The sequence below is a fragment of the Vulpes vulpes genome, chromosome 1 (genome assembly GCF_048418805.1).
Source record: "Vulpes vulpes isolate BD-2025 chromosome 1, VulVul3, whole genome shotgun sequence".
Lineage (NCBI taxonomy): Eukaryota > Metazoa > Chordata > Mammalia > Carnivora > Canidae > Vulpes > Vulpes vulpes.
In genome coordinates, this window is record NC_132780.1 from 131,500,120 (window position 1) to 131,516,162 (window position 16,043).

Consider the following 16,043-nt stretch of genomic DNA (forward strand, 5'->3'; position numbering starts at 1 on the left):
TCCATGTCTGCCCTCCACACTCACCGTAGGGCCCCGCTCTCCCCGAGGCCCTGATTTCCCCGACAGGCCCTGGTGGGAAAGAAGCAGAAACAACACCTCACCCGGGGCCAATTCCACCAACAGAGCAACAGAGCAGGCCTGCACTCCACACCCTCTCCCTTCCCCAGGCTTACCCGGGCTCCCTTCTCTCCACTGGCGCCAGGAAAACCAGGAAATCCCAGGGACCCCTGATGAGGTGGAGAAGGAAAGATTTGAGAAGTCCTGAAAAGGGGGAAGCAGGGTGGGAGGTCTGGGCTCTACCAGTAACTAGGCAGCCTTGGACAACCCTCAGTCCGCCCCTGCTGCTCTCTGGCTCTCTATTCTCCCATCTGTAGAATGGGGCTAGGCTAAATTCGCTCTAGGGCCCCCCACTGCTGTCAGTCTCTTCTTCCTGGAATCAGGAGTCAGAGGAGGGAAGAAGAGGAGGAGACACACATGGGGCATCATATCACCTTGGGACCCTGGCGTCCAGGGTAGCCGGGCAGACCAGGAACACCTAACTTGCCCTGTAGAGAGACAGGGAGCAATTAGGGGCAAGAGGAGTCACAGAATCTATCCATGAAGATCCCAAGTCCCAGAGACAGGAGCCAGCTCCTACCCATCAAGGCTCCCCAGCAAACCTCCAGCCCCCTGGCCCCTCATCTCGTACTCCACGGGTTGCCTGGCTTTTGTAATCTCTCCTTCCTGAGAGTGGATTTTCCCCCACTAATGCTGGGCATCTCACCTCCTCTGTGTCTTTAAATCCGTGGCTCCATGAAGTTCCTGGGGATTGTGATCTAGCCCTTGCCTACCTGTGGACCTCAGCTTCCCTTCTCCAGCACACACTCCTACTCCACCAAGACCAGTCCCCTGGCAGGCCCGCACACACCATGCTCAGGATGGCCTCTGGCCATGTCCGCATACCACCCCAAGTCCCTCTGGCACGCACCCCCTTCCTCCTGATTCTTCAGGGCCTGCCTTGCCCAGCCAGCTGCAGAGCAGAGGTTAGGTGGAGGGATTCTGCAGCCTGACTACTGGGGGTCAAACCCAGGCTATGCCCTTCATGGGCTGGGTTACTGAGAAGCATCTTCACTTGCTGGGACTTCAATGAAAGCTGTCTGCAACAGGAGGCTGTAGGGTGGCTGCCCCACAGGACTCATAGGACAAGCAGGTGCAGTGTTGGCACTCAGTGAGGGCTTACTGACAGCTCTGCAGGTCTGTTCTTACCTCCTCTGACTCCCCCTTCTTGGAATTCCTGCTGCTCTGAGTCTGGACTCATTTCCATTCTGCCTCATACCTACATTCCTTATGCCAGCTTCATGCCTTGTCCCCACCTCCGTATCACGTAAATTCTCATGACAGACTATTCCATGACTTCTTCTATAGCCCCACCTCCACTCCAACTGTCAGTGGAAGGCGATGCCTTCTACAGAGAGGAGCATAATTAATATATAATGGTCTTCAAATGCCTCATTGACTCCAGCTATTGGCATCCCACGCCCATCCTGATCCAGTGCCTAGGCCCTCATCCCCTCCACGTTCCCGTCACCTTTTCACCCATGAGCCCTGGTGGGCCAGGGTCTCCAGTGGGTCCAGTTCGCCCCTTCGGCCCCTCAGGTCCATCTTCGCCCCTGGAACCAGGAACTCCAACCTCTCCCTGGGTAAGAAGGTTGAAGAGGTGTCAGGGACTGGTGGCACTGGCTGGGCCCCAAGAGGAGAGGTGGGCCCTGGTGAGGCTGAGTAGGGTCCCATAAGCTACTGCAGGACAGGAAGCCCCACAGAAACAGGAAGAGTGTTGTGACTATTGGGCTGGTGAGATGAAGACTGCAGGGTCAGGCTCTAAGAGGAGAAGAGCAGGGGAGATAGGGAGTCTGGGGTTTTGGGAACTAGGCTGGTAATTGGGGGCTCCAATATGGAGGAACATCAGGACTTAGCATTGGGGGCCATGTGTGGGTTTCTACTCACCCTGTCACCTTTCACACCCATGTCCCCTTTGAACCCGGGAAAGCCATCCTCGCCCTGAGAAAGACAGGGATGAGAAGTCACCAGAAATGATAGGGGGCAGTCAGGAGATAAAATGGAGCATTTCAGAAAACATGGGTGGAAGGGTAGATTTCAAAGCTGGAGAGCAGTGCAGGGCCGGCTGGATGGAAGGAAGTGGGGGGAAGAGCTGGGCAGAAAAGATTATAGGGCAGGATGGAGGTGCTGGGTAGCTGGGGGCACATCACTCACCTTTTCACCCTTATGACCCTTTAGACCACGAATTCCATCCACACCCTAGAGTTACAAGGGAGATAGAGAGAGAGAGATTGAGGACAGAGGTTAGGTTGGAAGGATCAAGCTCCTGAGATCCCAGCTGGCTGCCCCGACACAGTCCTTTATCTCCCAGCCTACTTGTCCATTACCTTAACACCTCGAGGTCCTGGGTATCCTAGAGGACCCTGAGGTCCAGATGGACCCTGGAAGAAGAAAGAAAGGTATCTAAAAAGGGGTGGAGCCCTCAAGGGGTGGAAGAAACAGTAGAGACAACCTTGGAGTCTGGATACCTAGAATACTTCAGAGCCACATGAATGATAAAACAAGGAAATTCCAAGGACTTTAAGGCCCTAGAGTCTGGGTGGAAACTCCCTCAGGGGTGAAAGCAGGTATGGAAGATCTCACCTGGTTTCCTTTGGTTCCAGGGGGACCTTCCTTCCCAGGGTGACCCTGGGGATAGGGAAAGGAGAATGTGACCACTGGCCACTGTCACCTTCCCTGCATGCCTCCCTTTACTTCTTTAACCCAACTTCTCCTTGTGACCCTGATGAAGCCAACTGACCATGGGCAGGCACCACCAGTGGACCCCCCCAGTGTGAAGGACACACTGCATAGATGGTCACCAAAGACATCTGGAGGTCATTCACTGGGGTGGAGAGTCAAGTCGAATTTGGATTAAGAGGTGGGTGCCTACTCACCGGAGGTCCATCTGAGCCAGGCATGCCAGGGAGCCCTGGTTTCCCTCGAGGACCCTGCAGGAAGACAAGGAGGCTCAGGGTCACAGGAAGGATCAGATCAGACCATGGCTGAAGTCCTAGCCATACATTTAAGGCTCTTCCTACATCCCTCCAGCACATGCTCTGTCCCTCAAATCACTTAGTCACTTACTTTCTCTCCATGAGGGCCAATGGCACCCTGGGGGCCGGGAAGACCCTACAGGGACAGAGAGAGAGAGAGAGAGAGAGAGAGAGAGGTTACAGGGGCCTCACAGGGGTGGGCTGCTCTCTCCCATAGCCAACATCCCCGTTCAGGGCATGAGTGGTGGGGCTTGAGACCCTTAATTTCCATCCAAGGTCTGACCCACTGGGGAAGCCCGGATGGGGACAGGTTGCACAGGATGGCTCACCTGGGTTCCAGGAGTGCCCTGTTGTCCAGGAGGTCCTGGCTCTCCCTGGGGTCCCTAAAAACAAGCAACGAGGCAGAGGTCAAAAGAAGATGGGGACAGAACAAACTTAGGGTAGAGACCTGAGTCCCAACAGGGACAGCAGGAGGGCAAGAACCAGAAGCAGGTGGCAGGGGGTGGAGGGGCGGGGGTTGTCAAAATGATCACCAAGGAAACAGGACCTTGGCTAACATTCAGGTGGTGCCTCCGTGCCTATTACTCACCAAGCTCCCTTTGGGACCATGGGGACCATCCATGCCTCGGACTCCCTGAAACAGGAGAGGGGCATGAGCAGGCTGGAAGATGGGGCCTGGGCCCTGGGGCCAGGGCCCTGAGCAGACCTGTGGTTTCTGAGAGACCCAGTCATTCCAGAGGGTGGGACGGGGCAGCCTTACATTGGCCAGACCTCCAGATCATCCCAAAGCTAAGCAAACACAGCCAGCCCAGATCTACAGGGCGTAGGTCTATGGGTCTGTGGGTTTGTGGGGTTTTGTTTTGTTTTGTTTTTCTTGAAAAAATGTTTTAAGCTATGCTCAGAGCCTTTGGCGCACTATATCATATGACCCTAGAAGGGCACCTGGGCTTAGATGCTGGAGCAGAGCTAGGTCGGGGCAGGGTGGGGGACCTGGAGGTGAGGGAAGAGAGGCAGGTCAGGGGGTGAGGCCAGGGTCAGGAGTCAAGGATAGTCACATACCGGGGGTCCAGGAATACCAGGTGGGCCTTTGGGGCCCAGGAGACCTCGAGGTCCCTGCAATAAGGTGAGGGGAAGATATGGTATGTGTGGGAAAGAGATAATGGGTCCCTCCTGTGTCCATACCCCTCCCCTGGCAGCCCCCAGAGCCAACCCCAACCCAACCCCCTCTCACCGACTCTCCAGGCAGTCCCCGAGGCCCAATCTCCCCATCATCTCCCTGGAGGAGGAGGACATAGTAAATCAGCTTCACCCTCCACACTTCTCCCATACCGAGCCCCTGTCCTGGCCACAATACTTACCCGCTCTCCATCCTCACCGGGTGGGCCAGGGAGGCCCTGGGCACCAGTATCACCCTGGAAAATGGGGGACTAGGTAAGAGGGACCCCAGAGCCCCCAGTACAGCCAGACACTGACCCTCTTAAATTAACCAACCAGTTTCATCCATTAAGCTCCTGCTGGCATGCTCAGCCTCCTTCCCTCACCTTGAGATCCCTCCTCCACACCACTCCATAGAAAGTTCACCCCCTCATCACTCACAGTGCATTACCCCCAAGATACTCACCCTGTGTCCCTTCTCTCCAGGTAGCCCTGGGAGTCCATCAAAACCTCGGTCACCCTAGGGAAAGAGGGGCAGGCCTAATGAGGTCCCAGCCCCTTTCCCACCCCATCCACCCCTACTGTGTCCTGCATGGAGAGGTACCACTTCATGGGAAACCTTGGTCACCCCAAAAAAACAAATAAGCTTAGATGGGGCTGGAAGTCACAGGCATCAGAAAGGGACCCATGCCTGGTACCTTCACTCCAGGCTCTCCAGGCATTCCTCGGGCTCCATCAGCACCTGCTCGGCCCTAGGGATGCAAAGCAAGGCTCAGAGCAAACAGAGGCACAGTCCCCCACACTCCGATCCCTGTCTCCTACCGACACCCACCACACCCCACTCACCCTTCGCCCAGCCTTGCCAGGAGGGCCTGTGAGGCCTTGAGGTCCTCTGGGGCCCTGGGGAGGGAGAGTCAGGAGCAGGGTTAAAGAGCATGGACCAAAAGGGAGGCACTGGATGGGGGAATCAGATGGGTGGGACTTGTTACCTGAGGTCCTAGGTCTCCAGATTCTCCCTTCAGGCCAGGGCTCCCAGGTTGTCCCTGGGGCAGAGAAGAGAGGTTGGCTAAGTTGAAGGGCACACCCAACAAGGACTTCAAAGCCCTCCCCAAAAGTAGCAAAATAACTTTCAACCTGGTCCCTTTCCAGAACTGTCCATACCCACACACACAAATAAAGAACTCCCTATCCCAATACCCAACTCACTCACCAAGGGTCCAGGGCGGCCTGTGTATCCCATGGGGCCAGGGGGTCCCCGGAGCGCCAGCTACAGGAGCAGGGGACACAGTACAGCTGAGGAAGAGGCAGCAGGAGAACTCCCAACCCCAGTACACCCTCCAAATTCACCCCTCCACTCCTAATCCTCACTTTACGGTCTTGGATTCTCACCAACCTCCCTCTCAGCTCCAAATCAACCCAGACCTTACCCTGCCCCACATTTACTCCAACCTACCCTTCCAACCCCTCCTAAAGTCTTCACTTGCTCTCCATATCCCTCCCTTCACCAAGATCCCTTCTAGCCTTACTCACCCGTGCCTGCTGCAGAATCGCCTGGGCCTGAGCCTCCTGGGCTGCCACCACAGGACCCTTGTCACCCCCACCACTGCCAAACCGGAACTGAGGGGTAGAGAGAAAACTGAGGGGTTTCTCTTCCAGGAAACCCATGTGACCCTCCCAGCCCAAGGCTTCATCCAACACTTCTGCCCCATCTCCCAGGTTCAGGGACACCTCCCACCCCATACCCTCCTCGAGTGTCTCGATGGAAGGTTTTAGAGAATCATGCAGCAGTTTTCAGAAACTCTACTCCTGTCTTCCTCCCCCACTCTCTGGCTTCTTCCTCTAGAAAAACTCTCTTTTGGTTCTAGAGTCCCTGAAACATAGGATTTTCTGCCCAGTTCTAGATGATCCATGTTTTGTTCTAGGTCATCTAATGAGGCCTAGTCCATCCAACTCAAAGATCAATTTCTTTGTGTTGATGTTCTTTAGAGATTCCTCCTTAGTTTCCTGGTCTCCTGGTTTTTGGTGATAGAACACAGTTCTCCTCCTGTTCCCATTCCAAACCCCAGAAGACAACTCACTGGGAGCATAAGAGATGTGCCAGGAGGGCCAGGTGCCCCATCTGATCCAGGGAGTCCTGCCCGGCCAGGGGGGCCCTGGAATAGGGAGAAAATGAACATAGGTGAGAGTTAGGGAATGTTAGGGTCCTGGCATCATTATAAGAGCCTCTTACAGAATAAATGTAGACTTATTTACATCTTTCCTAACCCCCCCACCCCATACAGAAAATGAGGGTGAGACACCAGATTGCTCTCCTCTGTAACCAGAGCCCGTCCTCCTTTCTGGGTGTTAGGGAGCACCCTTGTTCATTAATCAGCTAGCTAATGAGGAACTGCTGAGCTTGGTGCCCTGTTGGGTACTAGAGGCTCCACTGAAGTCCTACACAAACACAGAGACACACAGACACAGAGGCTACTCTCTTACCCTCTCGCCAGGGTCTCCAACTGGGCCTGGGTTGCCCTGGATGCCAGGGGGACCAATCAACCCCTGAGGAACAAAAAACAAGTGAGTCAGCTGAGGGCATTCAGATAGAAGAGGGATATGTGGCTGCGGGGTGGTCTCTACAAAAGAGATTTGAGGATCTGGGAAGCTTTGGAAGGATTCTCCAGAGTTCTGAGAAGGAGGCCTGGGTATATGTGGGGGAAGGCATAGGTGAGTGTGTAAGAAGGGTCTCTGAGAAAAGGCTAATGGGTCACAGCTACACTTACCGCAGGGCCTTCTGGGCCAGGAGGCCCCTCGACTAGCATTCCCTGTAGAGTCAAAGGTTAAAAGTCAGAGACTACAGGGCTAGCACCCCCACCTCCTTTTCCTCTTCCCCCTGCCTTTAGTGACTAACAGTGACTTACAGGCTCCAGCACTGCGGGTTCTCCCTTCTCTCCCTTCAGCCCTCGGGGTCCACGGGCAGCCTGAAGGAGACACACATGTCACCCCCAGTGGGGCCTGTGAGCAGCCAGGACACCAGGGCTGCCCCCAACCCAACTCCCACCTTCCTTCACTCTCAGATCCTCTGGAGACCTCTCCAACCCTACGTATAAAATCCCCCAGCCCTCCCCTAAGACTCCCTCTTCACAGACCATTCAGGCCTTCCAAGGAGACCACAGGGCTCTCCACCTCCCAATTCGCAGTCCCATCTTAGCAAATAAACTTCCTCATATCCTTGTGGACCTCTTTCAGGAAGGTCTTCACACCCTTCCTGGAATTCCAAACCCTTCAACCTTCCCAAACTCTCTTCTGGAGAACTTTACCCTATTCCCCAAACTCCCTCTGAGTACAGGAATCCTTAGAACTTTAAGAAACTATCAACTTCCTCCATCTTACTGCAAGCCACCAAATAAGCATTTCTCTAAGACTGTGGATTGATTTTTATTGGGGTTTAAAGGGAGGGCATGAATCCATATAAGAATCTGATATAATCCATGAAGTCTTTTCCAGGAAAGAAAAAGTATATGCCCTTATGCACAGAATTTTTCTTAGAATTTCAAGGGGCTCACAAGTTAAAATCTCTCCAGAAGTTAAACATCCATACTGTAAGTGGAATTGGAGGGAAGTCCCCACTGATATCCCAAACGCAGATCTCATAACTAGTTTTTGGAAAAATATAGCTCTTGGGCTGTTGCTTAAGCCCCAGAACAGACTCCCTAGTTCCCCTCCCAGCAAGGACACTACACTCTTCCTCTGGCCCTCATTTATATTCCAAACCCAACCAGTTCTTTCTTTTTCATACTTCTCAGGTGCCCACCCCCAACACTAAGGCCAGAACCAAAATAAGGATGGGAAGAATGGAAATTACTCTCCACCACTCTCCAACTCTCCCAACAAAGATCTTCAGAATGTCCCTTCCACCTCCATCCTGACCCAACAGCAATGATGAATTTCCAAACTCCCCCATATCCCAGATCAACCCCAAATTTCCAGAAGGCAGCAAAAGGGAAAGGCAGCAGAGAGTCAGGGTGGCAATATTAGAGAAGGGAAGTGTAGGATGAGGTAGCACGGTAGAGGAGGCAGCTCTAATTGCAAGGCAAGCAAAAGATGAATGGAGTAGGCAGGAAATATTCCAACTGAGATGGAGTGGTTGAAGACATGGAAAACAATTAAGGGAGACATTTCAAAGGGACAAACACTTGGAAGCAAAAATGAGGTCAGGGCCAAGAAAAATTAAACATGGTCAAGAGGGCTAGAAAATGAACTAGACAAACAGGAAGTGGCTGGACAGACAGGAAGCAGCCAAGAAAAGAGGATCCAGGAAGTGGACCTTCAACAACAACATGGCTACCATGACCAAGAGAAAGAAGAAGCTCACAAAACAGACAAAAAGTGACTCCTGGAGAAGGGATTATGACAACGAAAGGCAATTCTTCCAGAAAACACAAACATTAAGGCTAGTACACAGAGGAAATAGCCACAATAAATATCTAGGCCCGTAATGGAAACTTCATGATTTGGATGCCCTGAAACACACAGGAAGTGGCTTATTAGCAAAGGAAATTGTTACAAGACAGCATGAAAAACTAGAGCCAAAACATAAATAAGTCCCTTTCAGTACAAACTGTCACAGTCACCAAGATGGATGCCATGGCCAAGAAAGACAGGAAAGGACAGACAGGGAGTGGCCTATCAGTTAGAAAACGTGACATAGGCAGTTAGAATATTTGACAGCAACATGGATAAGAAACTGTTTTTATTAAGAAGAAATGATGAGGACAGATTGACAATGGACAAAAAGTAGGGGCTTATTGACCAAAAGCTTTATGAAATACAGTTTGGTTAAGATAGAAAGTGGCCAAGAAAGACAGGAAGTGGCCATAGAATTAAAAAAGAAAAAAAAAAATCCCAATCGCTCTGAGCGGAGGGATCCACAAAGTGATACAGGGCAAGATATTTGGCGAGGAAAAGCAGGAGGTTATCCTTTTAAGCAACAGATACATCTTACATGAACAGAAAATGGCAAGTCATCAATGGGAAGTAGCTTGCAGCCAACAGACATTAATCAGAAACAACAGGAAGCAATTCTTACAGCTCCCACTGGAGATCAAGAATGGAAGAGGAGCTCCTTTCACTTACGGCTCCCAAGGGGGCTGTCTCCGCAGACAAGGCAGGGCCAAGCTCCGTCTCCTCACGATAATCATCCCCATAGCCATAGGTGTAATCGTAGGGCCCTGCTGGGGGGTCTGTGCCACCCTCCCCATATTCCTCTGTCAGGAACCTGTCGGCTGTGGAGGGGACCTGGAGATCTGTCTGCTCCTTCCCGGGGATGGGGAGGGAGAGGGGTAGATGGGGGCATTAGGGCTGAGAGGTTTTCCCTGGACCCCGACGGTGTGGCAATTTCTGGCCCAAAGGATTCTGGGGGTAACTGGGACCAGAGATTTTCTCCCAAGAAGATCAAGGGAAGCGGTTGTATAGAAAGGGGAGGGCCATCAAAGGCCTGAAATGAGGAGGGATGCCCCCAAATTGGGCCTGGAAGGAAGAAATGATGAATTACAAGTAGGAAGAAGGGTGGCCGGAGGGCTGGACACAGAGTAGACAGACAGTCTGCGGAGACAAGGGAATCCAGAGAATAATCAAAGAAATGGAGGGAAAAAACAGAGAAGAAAAAAAAGTGATAACAGCACTGGACAGCAGATAACTCCTGGGAAGAAAAATATGATAAAAACACCAACATGGGGAGGAGGTTGTCCGAGAATCAAAGAATAATGGCAGGAGACATGGACACTGAAGAAAAATGGCTGTACTTAGAAAGACAAGCAGACCAATAGGTCTGGAGTGACTAGAAGGCCACAAATGGAGATGACAAAGAGCCCTCCGGCCAGAGGAAGGGCTGATTCACCAAGATATCATGGGGCAAGGGGGGTGGGTGACAGATGCCCACTGCCCCCAGCTGGGGTGAAGGTGGGGGATGGAGTTACCTCCTCAGGGGATGGCAAGGGACTTGATTCCAGGATTCCTTCCTCTTCACCTGGGGTGGGGTCCTAACCCCAAGGAGAGTGGGAGAAGAGTAACATGGGGTGGAAAGGAAGGAGAGAGGTTAGCGGGAGGGGAGGCAAAGCAGCATCTTGTCCCCCACCGTGCACAGTATCTGTCTGTACTGGGGGGTGGGGGCAATCTCAGATCTTGCAGCCCCTTTGGAGGGGGGACAGTTTGGGGAGAGTAAATCTCCAGGTCATAGAAGTTTGGGGACACAGATCTGGATGACCCAGCTCTACCTGCCGGTAACTGCTTCCTCTGGGCCTGGGCAGTGGGGGGAAGATGCCTGCCAAGCTGGGCATCGGAAGGGGGTAGGCAGGTCCCGTGCTGGGCCAGAACCTCCAATTCTAGAGGACCTCTGGCCTGGTGAGGGGGGTGCCTGCCAGGCTGCTGATCTCTTGGCAGGTGGGGTAGACTTTCTGGGAGGGGCCCGTCACCCCTTGGGGGAGGGGGAGCCCTGTGGTTGGGGCTTGATGGCCTCTGCAGCAGAGAGACATGGGAAGGGCAGTGAGGAAACTCCCATAATCTAAATAAATGATGTCTCTCCCTACATGTTAAGAGGGAAGGAAGGTGTCTTAGGAGATCTTTACAAGGGGTGATGGGAGGAAGGGAAGAAATTAAGGGGTCCCTCATGTTTACCTGATAATTAGGGGTCGTCTCTGTAGTCATCACATCGTAATAGGGGGTCTCGTAGTTATAGTAGAAAGACTCAGTGGACTAGGATTTGGGAAAGGGCAATGGGAATAGTAGGAAGAGGTAGGAGTGTAAGGGTGAGGAGAGGGAGACAAGGGGATGGTGTGGGAGTTTGGAAATAGGGTAGGAGTTGGGGATGAAAGGAGAGGTTAGGGGTCAGGAGAGAGAAGAGGAGAGGTAGAAAGGAGGGGGTGGGTCCCACATGTGGGACAGAAGCAGACATGATTAAGAGATTGACCTTCCAAACTTCAGACCACTGATCCCAGATCATATCTGTCACCCTAACCATCTGGAACCCGAGCCTCCTCCTTCCCCCTCTCCCCAGCCCTTTACCCTGTACCTTCCCATGAATTCCATAGAATTCCACAGAATTCCACAGGCCCAGCACTTTTTCAAGATTTTCCCTATCTCCTGCTCCTCCCCATTTCTCCTCCTAAGTCTTACCATTTCAACTTTTCTCCCTTGTTCTGTCTCTCCCATCCTCTGTCCCTGCATCTTATCCCACACACACAATGCCCCCCAATCTCTTAATTCAAAAAAAGGGATGGGAAACCCAAGGACACAGTTACAGAAAAGACTGGCAGAGGAAAGAAGACATGAGGAGGGGACACAGCTCCCAGCCATGGATTCTTTCATAATGACTCTTTTTATTTTTTATTGAAAATAAAAAGGTTGATGAATGAGGACTGGGAGAAGGAGTGGTAATTGGAAAAGGGAGGCATGGTTGGAGAGTGGCTCTAATGGAGGGGAGGACAGGAGCCCAAAATAGGATGAGGAGCTCTGAGACATTGGGGGAATTCCCTGGGGAGGTGTCTGGGTGCCTTCCCTCCCTGGAGTGTGCTGTAGTCTGGGGTTCACCCAGCTCCCTCACCTGTCGCTGAGGTTCCTGGTTTTGTGGCCTATGAAGTCTTGATGGCTGCTGCTTTGGAGATCTCTGGGCTCTGTGTTTCTGAGGTTTCTCCCTCCAAGCCCCCTCACACTCCAGCTCCTTCTGTTCACAGGATTCATAGGCAGCTTGTACCCCTGGGACAATGACAAGCTCCTGGATGTCACCCTGCAAAGACATGAGGAAGGAACATCAATGGAGGGAGGCAGAGGGGGGTTCAGAAATAAACAGAGGGTTAAGTCTGGAACAAGGGCTACCAGCCCATCCTAGGTAAAACAACATAATGGGAGAAGATCATTATCAGCCCTCCCATGTACATAGCCCTTTTCAGTTTTCAAAGGACCTTCTCATCCATGATCCCACTGGACCTTCACCACAACTGGGAAAATCAGTAGGGCAAGGATATTTATGCCTATTGTTTGATATATTCCACTCAGGAAAGCTCAAAGAGACAACGACTGGCACAAGGTCGCTTGCAATGATGGACTCAGACTAGAAATTCAAATATTCCAACTCTAAATCCAACATTGTTTGCCTATCCCCGGCCCCTTGTGGTAATGCATGAAACTTTCCACAAGGCTTCTGAAAACAGTGTCCCAGCCTTACTTGCTTGGACCTTCCAATGGCAGAAATGATGAGAATTCTCGGGACCTCTAGAAATGGGGGAGAGGGAAGCCACTTTTGAATTCCAATGGCATTTATCTGTGCCCACATGTGGTGCTTAGCACACCTTGCCTTATATTATAGTTTGGAGTTATTGTCTCATCTTCAAAGAGGACCTGGGAGCTCCTGAGGATGACAGAGATCTTACAGTATTCTTCTGTGTTCCCTCTTGAGACTGGGATAGCAAGTATTCAAAGAATATTGACTAGCGAGGTGGGTGGATGGATGGATGGATGGATGGGGGCTCAGATGCATGACTGACTGAATGGGAGGGTTAGTGGATGGTGAATGAATGAATGAGAGGGTTGGTGGATAGATAAATGGAGGTATGGAGTAGAGAGAACAGATTGATAGGTAGGTAGATGGGTGGAAGTGAATATGTGAATGAATGAATGAATGAATGAATGAATGAATAGATGGGGAGTGCGTGGGTGAATGAGGGGACGGATGAATACACGCATCCTCATATGCATGGGTAGATGGGCTAGGTGGGTGGATGAATGATTGAATAAATGGATGGGTTAAAGGTGAATAGATTGACAAATGAGTGAAGAAGAAAGTGGCTGGGCAGAGGAAAATGGGCAAATGGGTGGATACAAACTTGAATGCTTGATTGGTGGGTAAGTGCATAAATGGGTGGGTGGGTTTTAGATGAGTACATGCATGGGTGGGTGTAGATAGAGAGATTAGTTGAAGGGATAAATGGATAGGTGGACTGATGAAGACAGCTGTCCTGCCGTAGAAGTGGGTGCCTAATTCTCCTACAGAGAAAATTAGCCTTGAGGATAGAAAATGGAAATATAAATTCATGAGAGCTCAAATGAAGGGCCAGGGTATAAGAAGATGGATACCTGGGGCCAGAAGGGGAATAGACACAATATATGGAATAAGAAATCACTCTGTTCTCTGTTCTGGTTACCTCAAACACTTCTTCATCCAGGATACGGGCACCAAAGATAATCACTCCATGGGTGTCCAACAATGGATGAGCACTTCGGGGGAGAGGCCGGGTGACTCGCTTCTTGCAGTCAACTATGAGAGTGACAGACTGGCCCTTCACAGCCACAGCCACACGGTGCCACCTGGTCATGGGGGGGGGGGGGAGTGGTTCAAGTGACTGAGGGGGTGGGCTCAACAGGGCCAGAGAACAGTTAGTTGATGGAGAGGTTGGAGCCAAGGATAATGATAATAGGAATCACAGTAGCTACTATTTATTGAGTGTTTACAATGCACCAGGCAATACTTTTCTCATTTGATTCTCATTATCCTACCATCCCTATTTTATAGCCATAGAAACCGAGGCTTAAAAAAGTTAACTTGCCCAAGGCACAGGCTAGTACCACATGCAAGGATCTAAACTCTTAAGTCCAAACCCTAAACCAACAATGTCTGACCTTTGGGCAGTAGGTAGATGAGGTGTGGCCAAAAGGGTTGGCAGGGTTTCCTAGTGTAGGGACTGGGGGTTCTGGGGCAGTGGCCAGAGGGGAGCTCCCGAAGGGGCAGTGCAGGCAGACCAGAGGAGCAAACTGACTTACTTGCCATCTGCTAGGCTGAGGCCTCGGAAGACTGGCTGAGCTGGGGGTTGAGGCCGTCCAGTCTGGTCCTCATACAGGAAGCGGAAGGGTCGGCCAAGCTCCAGGCCCAGCTGTTGGACACCCTGAGCACTGTAGAGTGTCAGGAGGGGAGCCTGAAGGCCAGGACGGGTCCGGACAGCAGTCAGCAATGAGAAATCTTTGGGAAAACCTCCTGGTACCCGAAAGAGACACAACCAGGTGCAATGAGAGCAAAAAGAGCCATAAAACCCTCCCCTCCTGGTGCCTGATTCTAGACCCCACCCCGTGACCTTGCCCCAGCTCTCTCTATTCCACCATGTCACCCATACCTGGGAAGAGCTGGCGGGTGGGTGCACTGAGCTGGGCAGGTCGGGATACTCGGTAGGCCACATCAGCCGGACAGATGCCTCTGGCCCTCCGGACGCCATCAGGAAGGGAGGGGAACCTCAGGGCCCTGAGCACATCCACAGGGGGTGCACCTGGGAAAGTCCATGAGAGTCAGGAAAAGGGACACATCCTCAGGAGGGCCAAGACATGGGGACATTTGGAGTCTGGAACTCAACCTCCTAGGGCTCAAGCTCTCTGAAGGCAAAGGTCACCTCTCCCTTAACTTGCCTCTGAATGGGCTCTGAGTGGATGGGAATCGAGAATCACCTGGAAGAGGGTGGCACTAGCTGTGTATTCAGCTCCACATGGCCCTCTGCCTCCCTATCTCTTTCTTTCAACCTATAAATCCTCTCTACTCTCCACCATCCCCCCTTCTCTCTCACTCTTCCTGTCTCTGGATCTGTAGATCTTCCTCTCTCCCTGTGTCTTCTGGTTTCGTCCACCTCTCTCACACTCTGTCTGTGCTTTTCTCTTCCCTGTCTTTCTCCCTCTCTCACTCCCTCTCCATATCTCTGGGTCTCTGGCCTCCTTCCCGTATCTCCAGCAGAAACAACATCTGGGCAATCGATCATCCTGGGCATAGGAGGTGCAGAGGGGCCACCAGGCAGAGTGGAGAGGCAGATCTATGGGGATGGGGCTTCAAGCTGCTTCAGTTCCCGCATTTGGGGAGTTGGGGACAACTCTGACCATGCTGAGGAAGGAGATAGCAGAAAGAGCCACCCCAGGAGCCTATACCCCTGGCTCAGGAGATGGGCTGGGGGGGCGGGGGCAGAGGGGAGGACTGAAGCTGCCACGAGGAGCCGGAGCAGGTCCAGGGCCCCAAGCCACACATCTGTGGATCCCATCAGAGTCCTTGCCCAAAACCAGGCAAGCTCCCCACACCTGGAACTTCAACCCTGCCCCCACCCCCACCAACTCTTGGATCCAAAGATTCAAGACCCAGGGTATCTGCCCTATCCACCTAGAATTCAGCTTCCTTAGGCTCAAACTCCCTGGAAGACAAAGGTCACCTTTCCCTCTCTTGTTCCTCCATACACACACTCCTCACACCATCAGCTCCAGATTGGAAAAATCCCAGAGAAAGTCCAGCAAAATTTTCATAGAAGCACAGGGTGGGCAGGGCAGGGGCCAGAGCGATCAGAAGAGTAGGGCTGGGTGGGGTGGGTGAGGTGCAGCGGAGAGGCAGAGAAAAGGCCCTTTGAGTCCAGGAGCTGGGAAACCACGGCCTTGCCCTCCCCTTCACCACCACCCCGCCTCGCCCTAGCCTGGCCCCTGAGTGTGGCAGCTCCACAAACACCAACACACAAGGGCCGCTTTGAGAGAGGAAGGGTGAGTGAGACAGAGACAGAGACTCACAGAGACCCCAGGCCAAAGAGACCTCAGAGCCTCCGCCCCTTCACCAAATCCCACAGGAGTATGGTTCCATCCTATAGACGATCTACCCACAGGTCTGCCCACCCATCGGCCAACCTCAAGCCACATATGTGCCCCACTGGCTCTGGCCTCAATCTGTCCCACAGGCTCCCCACTGGTAGCCCCATCAGTCTACCTTTGCCCCATTTTTTTACTCTTATGAATTCCACAGTAGCCCATTTCCCTGTAGAGTCCCATCTCTGG

The 16,043-nt window shown here is 52.3% G+C and overlaps 1 protein-coding gene across 26 annotated transcripts in view; it reads right to left on the reverse strand.

Annotated features, from left to right (window-relative positions):
- The window catches only part of COL11A2 (collagen type XI alpha 2 chain), a 29,781-nt gene that overhangs the window by 11,478 nt on the left and 2,260 nt on the right, over positions 1–16,043 (reverse strand). For 8 of the 26 annotated variants that reach the window (XR_011995760.1, XR_011995758.1, XR_011995754.1 and 5 more), the window contains 30 exons: positions 14,369–14,518; positions 14,022–14,232; positions 13,406–13,568; positions 11,809–11,991; positions 10,884–10,961; positions 7,130–7,189; positions 6,992–7,033; positions 6,708–6,770; positions 6,305–6,379; positions 5,757–5,843; positions 5,437–5,493; positions 5,216–5,269; positions 5,073–5,126; positions 4,925–4,978; positions 4,693–4,746; positions 4,430–4,483; positions 4,303–4,347; positions 4,131–4,184; positions 3,661–3,705; positions 3,401–3,454; positions 3,163–3,207; positions 2,973–3,026; positions 2,680–2,724; positions 2,424–2,477; positions 2,251–2,295; positions 1,984–2,037; positions 1,568–1,675; positions 492–545; positions 174–227; positions 25–69 (listed from right to left, as the gene is read on the reverse strand). Coding sequence is in view for 17 of the 26 variants with exons in the window: in XM_072729305.1 (XP_072585406.1) it covers positions 25–69; positions 174–227; positions 492–545; positions 1,568–1,675; positions 1,984–2,037; positions 2,251–2,295; positions 2,424–2,477; positions 2,680–2,724; positions 2,973–3,026; positions 3,163–3,207; positions 3,401–3,454; positions 3,661–3,705; positions 4,131–4,184; positions 4,303–4,347; positions 4,430–4,483; positions 4,693–4,746; positions 4,925–4,978; positions 5,073–5,126; positions 5,216–5,269; positions 5,437–5,493; positions 5,757–5,843; positions 6,305–6,379; positions 6,708–6,770; positions 6,992–7,033; positions 7,130–7,189; positions 10,884–10,961; positions 11,809–11,991; positions 13,406–13,568; positions 14,022–14,232; positions 14,369–14,518 (2,195 nt within the window). In the remaining 9 variants the exon portion in view is untranslated. Of the gene's footprint in view, positions 1–24; positions 70–173; positions 228–491; positions 1,445–1,567; positions 1,676–1,983; positions 2,038–2,250; positions 2,296–2,423; positions 2,478–2,679; positions 2,725–2,972; positions 3,027–3,162; positions 3,208–3,400; positions 3,455–3,660; positions 3,706–4,130; positions 4,185–4,302; positions 4,348–4,429; positions 4,484–4,692; positions 4,747–4,924; positions 4,979–5,072; positions 5,127–5,215; positions 5,270–5,436; positions 5,494–5,756; positions 5,844–6,304; positions 6,380–6,707; positions 6,771–6,991; positions 7,034–7,129; positions 7,190–9,344; positions 9,525–10,186; positions 10,250–10,883; positions 10,962–11,808; positions 11,992–13,405; positions 13,569–14,021; positions 14,233–14,368; positions 14,519–16,043 lie in introns of those variants that run through there. The other 18 variants (XR_011995752.1, XM_072729247.1, XM_072729242.1 and 15 more) reach the window with 6 other exon arrangements.